At 45.5% G+C, this 17,225-nt stretch overlaps 3 protein-coding genes across 6 annotated transcripts; all 3 read left to right on the forward strand.

Annotated features, from left to right (window-relative positions):
• The first annotated feature begins 1,886 nt into the window (after nucleotides 1-1,886).
• Nucleotides 1,887-5,093, forward strand: LOC120649123 (30S ribosomal protein S1-like). Of its 2 annotated transcripts, none has more exons than XM_039925823.1 (10): nucleotides 1,887-2,277; nucleotides 2,377-2,536; nucleotides 2,654-2,715; nucleotides 3,020-3,179; nucleotides 3,259-3,379; nucleotides 3,795-3,876; nucleotides 3,972-4,069; nucleotides 4,250-4,328; nucleotides 4,434-4,484; nucleotides 4,630-5,093. In XM_039925823.1, exons 1-10 carry the CDS (start codon nucleotides 2,035-2,037, stop codon nucleotides 4,711-4,713), a joined length of 1,140 nt encoding a protein of 379 aa, XP_039781757.1. In that variant the 5' UTR covers nucleotides 1,887-2,034; the 3' UTR covers nucleotides 4,714-5,093. The 2 variants fall into 2 exon arrangements, with proteins under 2 accessions (XP_039781757.1, XP_039781756.1); XM_039925822.1 differs by having other exon boundaries at nucleotides 1,897-2,277; nucleotides 4,623-5,081.
• Nucleotides 5,094-5,487: 394 nt separating this feature from the next.
• On the forward strand, nucleotides 5,488-7,275 carry LOC120649124. The gene has a single exon (XM_039925824.1). The coding sequence runs from the start codon at nucleotides 6,060-6,062 to the stop codon at nucleotides 7,068-7,070; it is 1,011 nt and encodes a 336-aa protein (XP_039781758.1). The 5' UTR covers nucleotides 5,488-6,059; the 3' UTR covers nucleotides 7,071-7,275.
• A 767-nt stretch (nucleotides 7,276-8,042) lies between these two features.
• On the forward strand, nucleotides 8,043-17,184 carry LOC120649122 (inner membrane protein PPF-1, chloroplastic-like). 3 transcript variants are annotated; one of them, XM_039925820.1, is made up of 12 exons: nucleotides 8,043-8,615; nucleotides 10,060-10,170; nucleotides 11,225-11,299; nucleotides 11,900-11,960; nucleotides 12,165-12,238; nucleotides 12,341-12,445; nucleotides 13,201-13,308; nucleotides 13,984-14,087; nucleotides 15,049-15,267; nucleotides 16,128-16,272; nucleotides 16,359-16,451; nucleotides 16,576-17,143. In XM_039925820.1, the coding sequence occupies exons 1-12, from the start codon at nucleotides 8,226-8,228 to the stop codon at nucleotides 16,666-16,668; spliced, it is 1,578 nt and encodes a 525-aa protein (XP_039781754.1). In that variant the 5' UTR covers nucleotides 8,043-8,225; the 3' UTR covers nucleotides 16,669-17,143. The 3 variants fall into 3 exon arrangements, with proteins under 3 accessions (XP_039781754.1, XP_039781755.1, XP_039781753.1); XM_039925819.1 differs by having other exon boundaries at nucleotides 8,200-8,615; nucleotides 13,201-13,290; nucleotides 16,576-17,184; XM_039925821.1 differs by lacking the exons at nucleotides 15,049-15,267; nucleotides 16,128-16,272; nucleotides 16,359-16,451; nucleotides 16,576-17,143 and adding an exon at nucleotides 14,253-14,883 and having other exon boundaries at nucleotides 8,182-8,615.
• The last annotated feature ends 41 nt before the right edge of the window (nucleotides 17,185-17,225 follow it).

The raw sequence follows: 17,225 nt of genomic DNA on the forward strand, positions 1-17,225 counted from the left end.
AAACACAAATGCATGACATGCACGCCTGAATTAAAACATAGTTCAGTACATTACTTCACACATGATCATAGTTCACAACATAGGGCAACAAAACTAAGGTTCGACATTGTTCGAAACATAAACTAAGACATTCAGGGATACATTTCATTTTTGGCCTGGATTAGACCATGACATCTAGTCAGAAAAGTTGGGCATGGCATCAGAGTCATAGTCGACGCCCCAGAATGTCTCGATGTGATCTTTGCGAGACAGGAACTCGGTCCTGTGATGTTCAGGTGAGCTCTCCGGCCATGTCACGTCCGACGGCACATGATCGTCAGACTCCACCTCCTTCTTGGCGTTATCGGCGGCCTCCTGAAACAACAGCGAATCCTGATCCAACGCTTCAGCTATTGCTTCAAGGATTTCACGCAGTTCCTTGACCTCCATGACATTCAACGTCTTCCCAAAGTGGAGCTTTTCCTTGCAGACGGCCAGGATCTGGTTGCCGGTGCCCTGCATGGTGGCAATGGCCGAGTCCAGAACTGCCTCCGTATCCGTCATCTGCAAAGGCCCACAATCGTAGACGCACTAACCGCAATGAACTCACTATTCGTTGCGGCAATGAAACACAAATAAATTGGACGCAAATTAACAACAGGATATCACGGTCGGCCGCTGCTCGCTGGGGCAAGGACACCGCGGCAACGTGGGGAGAAGGCATCTGCGGCAAGGCGGGGTTGGGCAGCCGCCGCACAGGAGGGCCAAGGGGGCCGCGTCACGGCGGGGCCAAGGCGGACGCGCCAAGGCGGGGGAAAGGCGGCTGCGGCATGACGGGGTGGGGCAGCTCCGCCACGGCCGGGCGAAGAGGCCCCATCAAGCCATGGCCAAGCGGACGCGTCACGCCGGGGCCAAGGCGCCGGAATCGCCCAGGGATGGGGCACCGCTCGTAAGATCCGGCGAAGGGAACCTTCCCATGCTGTCCAAACCCAGATCCAAAACGCAACCATGTCAAGAGGAAGAAGAGGACGAACCTTGAGACTGTGGAGTCGCTGGAGATGGTGCCTGTGTCGTCGCCGGCGGTGACCTTTCGGGAGCGAGTCGCACCCGAGGCGGCGAGATCTGGCGCGGCGGTGGCTTCTCTCGATGTGGGGAGGGAGGAATGACCGTTGCGTCGGTGGTGGAATGCCTCCCCACGATGGAGAAGGCAATTTGGCTATCCTCTCTCCACCGACGCAAAATTCCTATCGGGTTTGGCAACGTTGTTGGACTCGTTTGCCAGCTGCTACAGTGACAAAACGTTGCCATTTTGCGTACGCCAACCTAAATAGCAATCCTTGTTGGAGATAGCCTTACGTACCTTGCTTGCGCTGGCTGGCTTCCAGCCCAGCCATTTAAGCTCAGCCGAACAGCAGCAGCCAGCTTCGGCTGCTACAGTGGCCGGCTGGAACAAGACAGCCTAGTTGCTGCACTGCTGGCTGAAGCAACTCCAACCTAGAGCAGCTGCTACCTCACCAGTTCCTTTCAGTAAAAATTACTAACCTCCGTTTATAAATAATTGGCAACTTTGACTTTACTATTCAAAGTTTGATTTTCAATTTTCTCATAAATTCATTGTTACGTCATTTTAAACATGTGTCGTACTTAAAATATTCTTGACACAAAATACAATGATACTCTAAGTGTTCTCGTTAGCTAAATACTTTTTAAATAATTAGCGGTCAAAGTAGCAATAGTAAAAGTCAAAGTTGACAAGTATTCGTGAACGGAGGATAGTATTTTTCAACACGGCGGATTGTTTGTGTACACGTGGCAGCACGGAGAGCAGCCACGTGGCACAGTGCCAGCTCGTTGCGGCCACAGGATTGGCGCGCTGAAGAGCAACCAAAAACAATCCACTGGAGCCCGCCCATCGCAGAAGCCAGAAGCGGAGAAGCCCAGCCCGCTGGAATCATCAGTTGAGACCACCTCCACTCCACTCGTTCCGCTTCTCCCCCGCGAGAGCCACCAGCTCCACCACCGCCGGCGGCCGCCACCGCCACCCACGCCCACGCAATGCTGGCGGCGTCCCTCAAGCCCGCGCCCTTCCTCGCGGCCTTCTCCCCTTCCGCCCGGAGGAGCCCCGCGCCGTCAGTCGCCTTCCCCTTCCCTGCCCGCCTCAACCAGCGTCCGCTCCTCTCGGCCGCCGCAACCGCCGAGGGCACCGGCGCCTCCGCCAGGCAGGGAGAAGACTCCTCCTCCTCTTTCTCCGCCGCCGCCGCCGCCGCTCCCCCGATTGATGAGGCCCGCCTGGCCCAGGTCCGTACCGTGTTGATTGCTCGCTTCCCTTCTCGTCCGCTGTCGGAGCGCGCGGCTGGTGCTCGATGAAATGCCGATCAATTGATGTGCTGCCTGCAGTTTGCTGCGGACTGGGAAGCCGCGCGCGCGGACAAGGAGCAGGGGAAGATCCTCACGCTACCTGTGCTCAGGGCGAACAGCGGCGGGCTCATCGTCAAGTTCAACTCCCTGCAGGGGTTCGTGCCCAACCCTCTCCTCAGCCCCGTGCACTGGTGCAGAGGTACTAGTTTTATTTTCCTCCAATTCTCGCAAGCAATCCGCCACACATTTTGTGAGCATCCTGTGATTGCCAGGAAATATACGAGTAGTGGTTGATTTTAGTTAAGCTTGCATGCAGACCCAAAAAGGCCCATCCAAGATGTTACCAAGGACCTAGTAGGAACGTCCATTTCTGTCAAGGTAATTAAGTTTTCTTTGATTGTTCCATGGCACCATCAATTTGCTGTTGGGTGTGGCTATTTTTGTTGTAACCTATTAGGAGGAAAATGAAGGATTGACCCAAAGTTTATTTATATTTGTTCTGTATAATGTCCTGACTCATAATGAATCGTGTGTGCAACTTGAACCTGTCGTTACTACTTGCATCACAAACGAACACGTTTCTGCCTAATAAGTTTATACTATGCAAATAGGATAAACTGAGCAGCTCAAGATTTGAGGGTTTTGTCGGTCTAATTTTATCAGAAGCTGAATGTTACTCTAGGTGTCCGAAGTAAATGAGGAGGAAAGGAAGCTTGTCTTCACCGAGAAAGATGCTAGTTGGTCAAAATACTCTTCCCAAATCAAGATTGGTGACATCTATGATGGAATCGTGGGCTCAGTGTTCCATTATGGTGCATTTGTTCACCTGCGATTTCCTGATGGTACTTATTGGCAACACCTTTGCCATTTATTGTGCTAATTATTCGATCTAGAGTATCTGACAACAGCTACATTCTACAGGATTATACCATCTTACTGGTCTTGTACATATCTCTGAGGTGTCTTGGGATCTTGTTCAGGATGTCCAGGATTTTCTAAATGAAGGGGATGCTGTCAAGGTTATAGTGGTCAATATTGATACGTAAGTACTTCCTAAAACCTTACTGCGCTAGATACATGCACAATTGCTAATGTTGTGTCTTGATGAATTAGATATACTATGAAACTTTGGTGTAAAATGTTTCAGTTACTGTATCATAGAAACACCTTATATGGAAATTGTTAGTAGCGTCAGTTGGCATGGATGTACGGTAACTTGGTATACGTTAGGATGAAGGGCATGGTAACTAAGGAGAACATGCATGACAAGTGTCTACATATCAAACTAACAATCTTTCAGTTATGCAAGATATACAATTCATAGGGGGGCAGCCTAATGGAATGATGATATGAGTTGGTTATATGTTTCAGCAAAGCATCATTTTTCTTTCTGCTTTGTCATGAATGTGGTTCATATGAAATAATTGGACATACTTTGCATTTACAAAATAAAACAGGGAGAAGTCAAGGATAGCTTTATCGATCAGACAACTGGAGGAAGATCCTTTATTGGAGACATTGGACAAAGTTATTCCTTTGGTTAGTTGTTGAATGCAATGTCTAAGACTCTTATAGTGTATTTAACTTTGTGGTGGGAGAAATGCGGACTCATTCAGTAACTTTTTTTTTAATAGGAAGCTGATCAATCTCCTGACCGTATCATGTCTCCTTCAGAAGTTGAACTTCTGCCAGGACTTGATGGTATATGTAATGAACTATTGCAAGAGGATGGGTATGGTTTTTGTTTCTGTGATTGATATCTAATCTTTTAGCATTGTTGTATATACTTTGTTAGCAAGTTTCTTACTGCCAAAAACATACCAGGTCACACAAATGCTACTGCAACATCTATAGTTAACTGTATATTTTCACAGTACCGTCCATAGTCTAATTAATTCTATTATCTTTACAGTATAACTGATGTACAGTTTGGGCGCCAAGTGTTGGAGAAACGTGTTGTTTCACAAGATTTGGAGCTTTGGCTTTCCAATGTATGTTCCAGTCAATGCCAACCTTTTCATAGTTGTAGCTCACAAGGAGATAACAGATGAATCACGTTAAAAGCTTGGACTAACTTGTCAGATCTCATTACACAGGTGCCAGCTAAGGATAACAAGTTCACGCTTCTTGCGCGAGCTGGGAGGCAGGTTAGGTTTCTTCTGATACTGCACTTGATTTCTTTTCTTTTCTGAGGGGTTTCATTATGCTAGCATTTGGCCTGTTGGCTGGCTCAGTGCCAATGCCAACTAGATAGATGTACAAGAATTGTGATTCCTTCCTATTAGTTGGCAGGTCCAGGAAGTGTATTTGACATCTTCCCTAGACCAAGAGGGTATAAAGAAGGCTGTGCAAAGAGTGCTAGGGCGTGTTCCTTGAGTCTGACACACAGCAAGGAGAAACAAAGGTGTGCCTGTCCTCCCCAATTTTCTAACTATATATGAAGCATTATAGCAAATCAACAGTACTAGCAAACAGCCTGAAATATCCGTCACTGTCACTACACTCTGCTAAACTTTTATTATCTCTGTTGGATACTACACCAACCAAAATCTGTAAATATTTGTAGCACAGCAATGAGTAGTTTAGCCATCCTTTGTGCATCCTCTACACAAGCATGTCGTTAAGCGGTGGTTCTATGTATTTGCTGGGTTTGCCTTTTGATGTCACTGCTTGGACTTGTCTGACTCTGAACTCTTGAGGCGGTTTTATGTATATGATGAGTATAGCAAAGTTTTATGTCAGCACTAACTTGTTCAGCAACTTCTGTATCTTCGTAGTACCTCCTGATTCTAGTTATGGCTTAATATTCTTTTCTTTGCGCCGCTGCTGCTACTGCTCCGATGCAGATTTATTCAGTACGGTTTTGTAGGAGCGTTTAGGATTCCGTCGCAAAGTTAACTAAATCATGTATTCATGTGGTTTGGACCAGACCCCCTATCCAAATCGGTCCTTATTTATGGAACAATTTGCTGATTTAGGTGCACTGAACTGTGAACAAAATGCTCATCCAATGTTGACTACTTTACTTGACTGCGTATATCAATCCAGTGGTGCTGAGGTCTGAGAGTGACCTGAGGCGTTAAGTACAGCCTCCTTCCTTTTGTGAATTGTTCCTCGTTAGGAACGATGTGTGGGCTAGATATTTTTATCCAAGCCAATAAAACAAGTGCATAATAAGCTGCCCCCTGGCTGACTTGAACAGCCGAAATGCCGAATCGAACTGATCGATCAATGTTATCTATCCCAAGGATGGATGCATCTTCTGTTGACGCCCCTAGAACTAGAACTAGAAGTCTAGAACTAGATCCACGCCTGCGATGTCGACGGACACGTGGGTTCGTGGGCATTTCGGGTCCTCGTCGCATGGTCTCCTCGAGCGATCGACGCTTCCAAGGAAGGCCCAAACAAGAACAGTGTTGTTGTTGATGATCGCGAGAAAGCATCGGCCACCCGGCCGAATCTGCGGCGCCGCCGCCGGCAGATCACGCTCGCCACGACGCAGCCAAGGAGAAAAACTAACGCACGCTAGAACCTGACAAAACGGGAGAGCCCACTATATAAAAAACACGGCCGCGCTCCATGGAGCCACCTCCCCTCTTCTTCCTCGCAGCTCCCACCCAGCCTCCTCCTACTCTCTACTACCTTCCCTGTCGTCGTCCTCAAGATAGCGTCGTGCTTCGTCCATTGATTTGAAGCAAAGCTATTAGCTAGCTGCTGCTGCGATGTCGGCCGGCCGCGGCGCATCCCATCAGCAGCAGCCATCTTGCACCACGGTGCCGCTGGGCAAGTCGGTGCGCCGCGCGCTCCGGGCGGCGATCGGCATGCAGAAGAAGCCCAAGGACAAGCCCAAGGTGAAGCCGAAGAAGCCCGACCCGGCGGCCGCGGGCATCAGCGGCAGCTCCACGGAGCTGATGAGCTCCTTCTCCAAGGAGGAGGCGGCGGCGAGGAAGGAGTCGGTGGTGCGGGTGGTGCTGTCGAGCGGCGTGGTGGAGGTGTACCCGGGGGTGGTGCTGGCGTGCACCGTCATCCAGAAGCACCCGCCGGGGCTCTGCCTGGCGCACCCCGACGTGTTCCGCAACCCGCACGGCGCGGTGCTCCGCCCGCTCGAGCCGCTCTTCCCCGGCCAGAAGTTCCTGCTCATCCCCTGGTCCACCGTCGTCAAGCTCAAGCACAAGATCCCCGAGAGCTCCATCGGCGCCTTCGCCGACGAGGAGGACGACACGGGCAGCGACGAGGCCACGTCGTCCACGGAAACGGAAACAGAAACGGAGGAGGACTACCAGAACCGCAGCGGCGGCGGCGCTGCGGAGGAGGAGCGGGACGGTAGCAGCAGCAGCCTCATGCCGGCGTGCAGCGCGAGGGAGTACTTCGTGGCCAGGGACCGGTGGTCGGCGTGCCGCTTCAGGAGGCTGGTGGAGCAGGGCCTGGCCGTGGAGCCGAGCAGAGACGATGAGCCGCAGCCGGACCGGAGGAAGGGCAAGGCAAGGAAGAAGCAGGGGATGAAGAAGAAGAAGAGCACGGGGTGTAAGAAGCGGAGAGAGCGTCGTCCAGCCGCTGGGCCGGCGGCGGCGGCGGGGTTGAGGGCGTTCGTGACGCCGAGGAGGAGGACGTGGGAGCCCAGCCTGCCGTCGGTGGAGGAGGAGGAGAACGCCGTCTCTCCCGTCGAGTCTCCTGCAGCATCCTCCGGAGGATCGGAGTCGGAGTTGTTCCCAACCCATGATGATCATGCGTGATTCAGGAGCAGTAAGTTGTTGCACATAGTTAGTTAGTCCCCATCTATCACAGACCTTGTGTGTCCTGGTCCGTCCGTATGTGCATTTTCCCTTGGTCGATCAGAATAGTATATGTTCCACGACCTTGTTGTGATCGATCTTGTTGAGTTGTTGGTGTCTTGTGCTTTGATGTTGTCGTGGCAATGCATTTTTTAGTTTACCGCCCCGTCTCGTGCGCGGTGCGCCTCGCTTGTCCTCCCTCTTTATTTCATTGTGATGTGGATTATCTACGGGCTACGGCCTCGTCCTTCAATTTTCAAGCGGAAAACGAGGGTCCTAATGCAATGCAATGCAATGCAATGAATCGAAACTGAGACATTTTAGCAAGAATTTTACTATGTGTAAAAAAATCCAAAGAAGAAAGCGGCCGGTTTCTGCGCAACTCGTCCTGCAATCACAAAGTTGGAAACTCGTCAGAATAGATAGAGTGGGCCGCCATTTCTGTTGTATACTCTCTTGCATTAGAGACGCCTGAGCCAGCCTTCCCCCACTCATCTTAATCGCCCCCAGTGATTGGTATGTGTGTTGTCATCGGTGAATTTACGGATTCAGGTTCCTCATGACAAAGGAGGACCTCTTGCCCTGTGGGCCTGTGGCACGACCGCGACTCAGATATTGAAAGGCAACAACATGTTACTGTTGCTGGTCTGTATTTAGATTTTTTTTTAGATTATACAACACAACTTAAACACTTTTGAAATTATACAATGCAATTCACACACTCAAACATACGCACTCAGGCACACTCGCATACCACCCAGATGCGTCTCTGAATTCTCGAACGGGCTTTCCGATCCATCTTGAAGAAAAAGGCCCACCTGAGGCTGACCAGGCCCACTCGTCAACGGCGGGCGGGCGGGCGGGCCCCATGGTACCCAGGACTGCCCCACGTGCGTTATAGCTGTGGCGCGCAGGTAGGTAGGAAGCCACGCGTGAATTGCATTCCGTATCGAAACGCTGCTGCTCCCGAGTCGAGTCGAGTCGAGTCCACCACTCCGCGGCTCGGCCGGCTCGTGTGCTCTCTTGCCTGGCCTGGCTGCCTGCTACTCGTACAAATCTCGCGTCGCGTCGCGTCGCGTCGCTTCGCCACTCGTGTTTGTCCGCTGCTCGACTCGCATGCTGCGCTGCCGCCCGCCGCGGCCTTCCCAATCTCCGACCACCACCACCCCGCCTCCTCCTGCTACTCCTCCAATGGCCGCGCCCTCCCACCTCCACCTCCTGGGCTGCCCCAAAACCCTAGCCCTAGCCCCGCCCTCGTCGCGGGGCCCCTCCGCCGCCGCCGCTCCCCGCCTCGGCTTCCGCCGCCTCCGCCTCCGCCTCCGCCCCGCCGCCGCGCTCGGCCCCGCAGACGCCGGCGAGCTGCTCGGCCGCGTCGAGGCCTTCCTCTACACAGTCGCGGACGCCGCCGTCTCCGCGGCCCCGGAGGCGGGCGGCGGCGCCGGGGCCAAGGAGGCGGCCGGGGACTGGCTCTCCGGCATCACCAACTCCATGGAGACCGTGCTCAAGGTGCGCCTCCTGCCTTCCCTCCTGCCCGCCTGCGGTTCCGTGCTTGCCTGACCCGGCTCAATCGGGTTTATGCCGCGCTTGCGTGGGTTGCTTCCCTTGCCGTTTGTGCACAGTCGACGCGTCTTCTGCCTTCTGTTTTGGGATTTCGCGCAGCTGTCCGGTGAGGCGCTCTAGGAATGTTAGCTGGAATCAACCACTTGCTTAGATTATTGCTGTGTTGCCTGGGACTGAGAGCGATCCACCGCGGAAGGCATTCTCGTCTTGTTGCAAAGGAGCGACACACTTTCTGAACCTGCTCCAAAATAGTTAATGTGGCGAGGTTGCAGGAGGAATGAGATTTCATTAGCTTTCTGAGCACCCACTTTAGGCAGCTCATTCATTAGTAACTTTTTTATATAAAAATACTGGGACGTTTTAGAGAGTGCCGACCCTTTGGCAGCCTAAAGGGTCGTGGGATTAAACACAGTCTGCATGCCACTGACCAATTTCTTCACTTTAACGGGTTTACCATGCCTTATCACTTCATAGCCTAGTCAAATTTATAACTAAATAATTTGAATTTTCCGTAAAGCTGTTTAGCGAAGGTTTTGTCGTTCCAATGATTGTGCCAACTTCTACCTATATATTTTGCACAAATTACCATCGCTAGTGCAATAACTCTGATTTAGAGCACTCCTGCAGGCACACAGTGCTGATACTGATATGGGTAATTGCTGCCGTACTTGAGGGACTACAGGGATTTGTAAGAACAACTTGTTGCTTCCAGCCGCTTATAATGGCTAAAGTTTCATTAACATTTCACACGTGAAAAAAAAAACTTCCCTGACACCCTGCCCCAAGCTCATTAGTTGAGATTGAGTTGTCAAAACCTAAAGGCACTGCTAGGCTGAAGGGCTCAATCGGGGTTTTGAGGAAAGGAAATGACCACATGCAATATTTAGTGCTCGATTAATTGTGATAGTTACTGATTAGTGTGCTTTAAATGCACAATAGTTTATCCATTCTTGCCTCTTTTGACTATTGAGATGTTACATATGGAAGATGAAAGTTCACTCCCTCTGTTTCAATATTAAAAGGTTCATGGAAAATTAATCTATCGATACAACTTTTGTGCACCAAACATGCGATATGCTTCCAATGTCTGACCCTTTCAAATCCTAATCTTCCTATAAAATGAAACATAGGGAGTACATTTTGCTAATGCAGAGAAAGAGATGAAGAGAACCAGTTTTTGCATCCCATTTTCCTGCATGTTTGTCGCATGATCATATAAGTGACCCCTGTAGTTACATATGGACTATTGATAATTATTGTGATGTGTATCGTTCAATCTGTGCACATGTCTTATAGTTTTTCTTATTGTCAGTCTGCACCCTCTTCTTATATATTTTAGAGTGTATATCACGCTCAACTCATTCAGGTGATAAATTTCTCGCATTAATAGGTTCTCAAAGATGGTCTATCAGCTCTCCATGTTCCTTATTCATATGGTTTTGCAATCATTCTCCTCACTATTCTTGTCAAGGCTGCTACATTTCCTCTTACAAAGAAGCAGGTAAATCTCTATGCTATGCTTTGCTTCTACAGTCAGGTTAAAAAATACCCTAGACCAAGGGGAGAATCTACAGTCAGAATACATTGTGATATAATCAAAATATAGGTTTCCATAAATGCTATTCAAGTAGGATGGTGAAGGGTACTTGTTTTTTTTTCTGGGCATGATCAATTTACTCTTAGCATACTTCTGCTCAACTTCAGCTCAACAAATTTGATTGAGATATTTACCGATACTTGATTAAATGACATGCCCTATGCATTCGGCGTCATGACAGTATTTTCTTTCTTCTTTTTCCCTGGCTGTATCTTCAAGGTTATTTTGGAAAATGGTGATTCCTTGTTGGACCACCTCATTTGATCCAGTAATTAATGCATGACTTCATCCTTTGCATCAGCGCTTTGCAGAAGAAACTTTAATGCTGGAACTGTAGTTTGAGAAATGTGAAACATGTCTTTTTCCTTGGGGGTAGAATTTTGTGCCCTCTGATTCAGGAACAATCAATGAGATTGGGTCTTTCGGTTAAATTCTTCATTCAAGTATTACCTACTACCAATAAATGATATTAATTAAAAACATACACTTTGAATCAGCTGCGTCTTTTTTCTTTTGGAAACCTAATCAGCTGGAATATTGCATTTATTTATTTATGCCTTTCTGCAAATTACGCACATATCACCTAATGTTATAACCTTTTTGTGGGTGGGTGAGGGGTTGCATAATGTGGGTAAAGTTCTCTGGTCATCCATCAGTAACTTTTTCTGTCTAGGCATTATTTGTCTCCCTTCATTATTTACATGGACATTGCACTCATGGTTTCTTAGTATCAATCTTTCTGTATGAATTACATTCTTTATTATTTAGGTGTTTCAATTATATTTCTCATTTGAAGATCCTTGCAAGAGAACTTTCAAATATCTGGACAATGCTTAGATGTGCCCTCAAGTTTAGCAGATGTGTTACTTTCTGCTAAAATTAGTGCATATGCTTTAGCCGTTCATTTAATAATTAATATCCTATACTGAAACTAGCACATTATGGTGTTTTCTTATAGGTTGAATCTGCACTTGCAATGAGATCCCTGCAACCTCAAGTGAAGGCCATTCAAGAACGATATGCTGGTGATCAGGTGATTATATTTGACATATCGATCTGTTTTTCTTTGGCGAATATATTGATCTGTTATAGCATAATATATGCTAGATTGCTGCACGTTTTCTTATGTTTTACCGCTGCACATAACCTTGGATTCTTTAATGTTTTACTGTACTGCAGTGAGGGTAAACCGCAGTCATTTTATTACCAACAGTAGAAAAAATCATATACTGTAAATTGAGGTCCTTATCAAGTGTAAGGTCGAGTTTTCTTGTCTTGATTAGTTTTCCCCTCACATAGCTGTTATGATGTTTTCTAAGAAACCATCATGATTAAGTCTTGATGTATTGTTAGCTTATTCCAAAAGCCGGGATGTTACACCAGGCACGACACGAAAAAACACGCCCCTAATTCAGCCCAGCCCACGACCAATAGGGTCAGGGCCGACCCGACCCGATAGCTCGGGTCGTGTCTGGGTCGAGACTCCAACCCATAGTGTTGACTCTGACCTGACACAACTAATGGGCCTAACCCGATCCGACCCGACTAATTTTAGGCGGCCTGGCCCAGCTCCAACAGGTAGCCGTTGGCCCGCTATACAATTGTTTTGTTAATCTTTTATTTGTCCTGCCAGGAAAGGATACAGCTTGAAACTGCTCGTTTATACAAGTTATCTGGTGTTGACCCACTTGCAGGTTAGCTCTGAATTATCATACGTTTTGTCTTACCATACTATCATTGGATGCTCCCCAATCTTCAAATCGTAGCAAGTATCATTTGGGTTCAGATTGTCTGTCTAATGCTGCTGCTTCTACTTTGCAAGTTTGCATCTCCTTATGTGAATACATGCTTCTGTTAGTTATTCACGTATACTTCCCTTTGGTATTTTCCTGCAATAGGATGCTTGCCTACCCTCGTGACAATACCAGTTTGGATTGGTCTATACAGAGCCCTCTCAAATGTAGCCAATGAGGTTGATATGCTGAAACATCCATTCTGTCTTTGTCATTACTCATTTTTTGAACAGTAAATATTCACATTACCTGATGTGCTTGATGTGTCTTCATTAAAAAAGGGACTTCTGACTGAAGGCTTTTTTTGGATACCTTCTTTGGCTGGTCCTACAACAATTGCTGCTCGACAAAATGGCCAGGGAATATCCTGGCTTTTTCCTTTTACGGTAAGTTCTGAGCATGAATAACTTGATGTCCCATTGCATAGGATTTGTTCCTTTTTTGTATACAGCAGCGTAGTACAGCAGAATTATTAGAGCTGCAGCCTAATGCAACTAAACTAGTGGAGCTACATTGACTTACACAGTGAGTTTATATTGTTAAGGGTCACATTGAATTCTCTGACAATGCTCAACTATTTACTTCCATCAAGATCGATTCGTTCTGCAGAGAAGTTTACAGATGATGAATTTCTTGTACTTGTGTGGTCTAAAAATAAAATTTGTGAGTCCAGTTTCAGTTTCCTGCATGCACCTGCTGGCATGATGCAGCATCTGTGTGTATGTGTTTTCCATAAATATTCGAGGGATCTACAACAAGGAGTTTGTCCATAATGTAGAAAGGTAGAGAGAGATGGGAAACACCACACCCTAATCAGGGGGGGGGGGGGTGGTGACCTTTCATTATATAGCGCCAATGGCTTGGAGTACAAGATGTACATGCCCCATATGGGCCGACACGCCCAATATGGGCCTATACAAATACACAGGCCTATACAATGCCTAATATATAAGTTTAGCTTTATTTGCCAATGTGGAAGTTAAGCTATGGCTGCACAAGATTTTAATGCTGCTTTGTGCCTTATGGTGACTTATAAGTATTTTTTTTGGATAAGACCATTTGAAATGATAGTCAAAACTGTTTTGGGTAATACGGTGCCCATTTTATATTTCTGACATAAGTTAAATTGATAATCTTGTAGGATGGCCATCCGCCTCTTGGCTGGTCGGACACTTTGGCATACCTTGTCTTGCCAGTTCTTCTTGTCATTTCACAATACATATCTGCTCAAGTAATGCAGCCACCACAGGTTAGTTTTACCAACTTTTGAACATGTTTTATTCACTGAAGCTACTATTTTACTCGAAGCGCTCATTCATCTCGTCTTCAGTATTCATATGAAGATTTGTTATTAAAAATTGATAATCGTCATGATTATGCAACTTAACTTACATGAGAACGAGTACGGGCAATGTTCCTTGTATGTGAACTAGCAGACCTGCTAACGAATCACCATATGATACATACGAGTTGGCTTAACAACTTCAGTTCAACCACAAATGATTCTTCGAAAGATCAGATATCTTGTTTTTGTCAGCTTGTTTCACGTCATTATGGAGTGTTTGGTAGAGTGGCATGATTGATGGATCATCATCTAATCATCTATCCTAGATCCGGACCAAACCACCTTGTTTGGTTTGAGGAGTGGAATGGCTAATTCATCACCATCTCATGATCATCCCTCACAAGCATGATTAGTTATTGGTTGATTTCACAAACCAAACACATTATTAACTATCTGTATTGCAGTAATTTTTTTCTTCAAATTATTCAAGGAAAAAAATTGTGGAATTGAGAAAGCATGAATACTGAGGGCTAATCTTTATTTGATGTCTGACGCAAGTATACGTCAGTAGGCAGTAGCCCATGGAGTTCCACTATTTTCAAATTCCTAACATACTTTTTGGCATATTATGTTTTGCAGAGCAATGATCCTAGCCAACAAGGAGCTCAAGCTGTTACAAAGTTCTTGCCGTTGCTAATTGGTTATTTTGCTCTTTCTGTGCCTTCTGGACTAAGTCTATACTGGTAAGAGTACATTTTATTTGAACTGCTCTTTATTTAAAAAAGTCCAGGTGATGGAATCAGCATGCCTTGTACTGTGTATCACTGCCTGTGGCCTTACTAGCTTGGTTTGACGTCACCTGGCACCACAATGTGATATATTCATATATATGGTTAATGAAAAAAAAGGAACTCGACCATGCGGAGAAGATGTTGCCCTGGCTTTGTCTTAAGAGAGGGGGTACCACCTGCAAGCACCCAGGTTCGTGCCTGGGTGGTTGACCTCAACTGGAGGATCTACCTTGCTCGGTTCTCAATGGTTAATAAACATTGTCAATGCTTTACTGTTGATTTTTATTTCATAAGCTTAGTAACGTTTTCATTTCTTTATTATTTAAACTTATTATCTGAAAGTGTTGAGGCAGATCAAGTTATGTCTTTTAACTAATATATGAGCAACCTTCTAGACCTATTTTGACTGCTTCCTGACTCCACCGATGCAGTTCTATCATTTAATCAGTAGCCCTATGTTTGTCCCGGTTGCTCCCAGGTTCCACTTTTGCAGTTCTTCCAATTAATCATAATATTTTTTAATATTACCCTAAGAAGTTGGGAGATGCTTGACTGTAAAATACTTCTAAAATTTGTTTTAGTGCAAAGCTAGATATAGCCATTGATTGTCATTCAAGCCCATACAGCTAATTGGTTATCTATGTGTATAGTCAGCTACATATTGAGATTCGACATACTATTAGAAAATTATTCCTCAACTTGAGTATGTTTCTATGCTAGTCTTTTCTGGAATCTAGCACGCTCTGTATTTGAAAATAAGTTTCTCATCCTTTTACCTTGTTTTAACTGTAAATATTCTAATTCTGTGTCCACTTATGTGAGTCTCACCGAGTGTTGCTTGTTTTCTGTTTCCTTTTCGTCTTAACTTTTTTTATTTATATTATGGCTTTTATAATTTATAACTTTACTGCAGGCTTACTAATAATATTCTCAGCACTGCCCAACAAGTGTGGCTTCAAAAGCTTGGTGGTGCAAAAAACCCTGTCAAAGAATACATTGACAAACTTTCAAGAGAAGAGTCGGCTAATGTTCGGAAGAATGGATCCGCTGTTCAGGATGAACCTCTCCCTAACCTTAGTAAACCCCAGCCTAGTCAAGAGCCGAAAGCAACTGGACCACAACGTGGTGAAAGGTAATGTTCAAAGTTTGTGAAAGCTACTATCTCAGCTCTAAAGTCATGGTCAGTAAACTATCAGATCCCAGACCTCATCACAACAATGAACACTTGGCATACAATTTGATTGGGCTCTTACTGTTGGAAAAAGTTTACTGTGATTTTCTATCTATTAGTTGACTACGGAGCTTCTGGAAATGAAAATCCATTTACTATTGCCAAATCCTGAATCCAATGTTTGGTGATAATACCGGGATCCAATTTTTTATTAGAAGCATAAGTGTTTAAATATAAGATGAAAACGGAAGCAAAAAAGGTTTAGAATCAGGACTTTATGGAGCCTTAGGGCACGTTTGGATTTTTTACCTTGACATGCTTTGTGTGGTTGGGAAGGAAACACTGTGTTTGGTTGCCTTGCTTGCTCTCTCATTTCAATCGCTTTCTAGGATTCCTATTGCCAATACATTTTATGAAATATGGCACTGGCAAGGAAGACAGGCAAGACAACCAAACATGCCCTTAATGCAAGCTGCTAGTGACTTTTAGCACTCCAGCATCATGGGTATTTGATTTATTTTTGTGGCTCATTTAGCTGCTTGTTGTGCTTATTTACAAGTGACACCTGTACCTTCCTTGCTACCCTAGAAATAAGGTTGATTGTTTTTGGCAGGGGGGGAAGTAAAAATAATTAGTAATTTGATAAAATATTGAAATTGTCCAAACTATAAAGGGGAAATAGTGATAGGATAGAGGAAGCTGGCCACAAGTCTAATTTGGTCTTGCGTCGATTGAAGGATTACTGGACAAGTTATGTTGCAGTTATCCTGAAAGTGTGAAACATTATTTTGTGATTTCTTCTTATGCATTTTTATGTTCAGATTTAGGAAACTAAAGGAGGAAGAGTCGAGGAGAAAAGAGGTTCTGGGACAAGCAATAGAATCAGAACAGCCAAGCACTGAATCTAGAGTCCTTGATGGAGCACAAAACTTGGATGTCTCTTCTGGAAACAACAAAGATGAACAGGTACAGTTTTTTTTTTGTTGTTGCTTGTTATATGGTTTATTTCAGAACTAGAAGTCCTTTGACTGTTGATAATAAATATTAAACAGGAACCTCACGAAAATGGATCAGTCATAGCTAATAACAATGGTGGACTTAACCATAGTAGAAATGAAAGGATTCTGAATGGAAACTCGGATAAGGTATGGTGCTCTTTCTGTAAAACATATTTGTTCCAGTATGAAAATCAAAACACGCTGTCATGAGCCTCCATCAAAAGGCTAAAATGATTATTAATATGCCTGTTTGGCTGTCTATGAATTTCAGGAAGCACCTGACGGTCATTCCTCAGTAAGCAAACCTGCCTCATCAGACAGCCACAAATTGACGGACCAAGAGAATGGAAATGATGCGGTGTAGCGAATGCATGTAGGTGCCTCAAGTCATTCTACTGCTATGATAAGCTCTCTGAAAATTGCTAGCTCAAGCGGATACACTCTGTTCTGAATTCATCGTCCAGTTTAGTTGTGAGATAGTGAGCAATAGTTTCACAGCTGCAGGAGAGTCGAGTATCACAAGGAGATACCAGGAGGCTAAATTGTTTGAAACCACGATCTAGGGCTAGGCTCTTTTTTTCTTTTCTAGAATTTGAAGGTGTAGATTATGTAAAGCGTGTAGATGAAAGGATTTTGGTCCGTCACGTCTACGTTATCCAGCTGGGATGGATGTACGGTAGCTGTAAATGTATATCTTCCATCCTCGCCTGATTTTTGACCGTACAAGCGGCTGATATTTTACTTAGCTAGCAGTATACCTCGCGACAATAATTTCGAAATGTACGGTGATGTCTGAGTCTGACACAAGAATACGGATGAACACCATCATTTTGTCTTCAGAAGCATATGCTCTAATATAATCTGACGCTTCTAATGCGAATTTTTCACTTGTCTCAAAGTTGAGAGAAAAAGAATAGTTAT

Source organism: Panicum virgatum, chromosome 9K (genome assembly GCF_016808335.1).
Source record: "Panicum virgatum strain AP13 chromosome 9K, P.virgatum_v5, whole genome shotgun sequence".
In the NCBI taxonomy this organism is placed as follows: Eukaryota; Viridiplantae; Streptophyta; class Magnoliopsida; order Poales; family Poaceae; genus Panicum; species Panicum virgatum.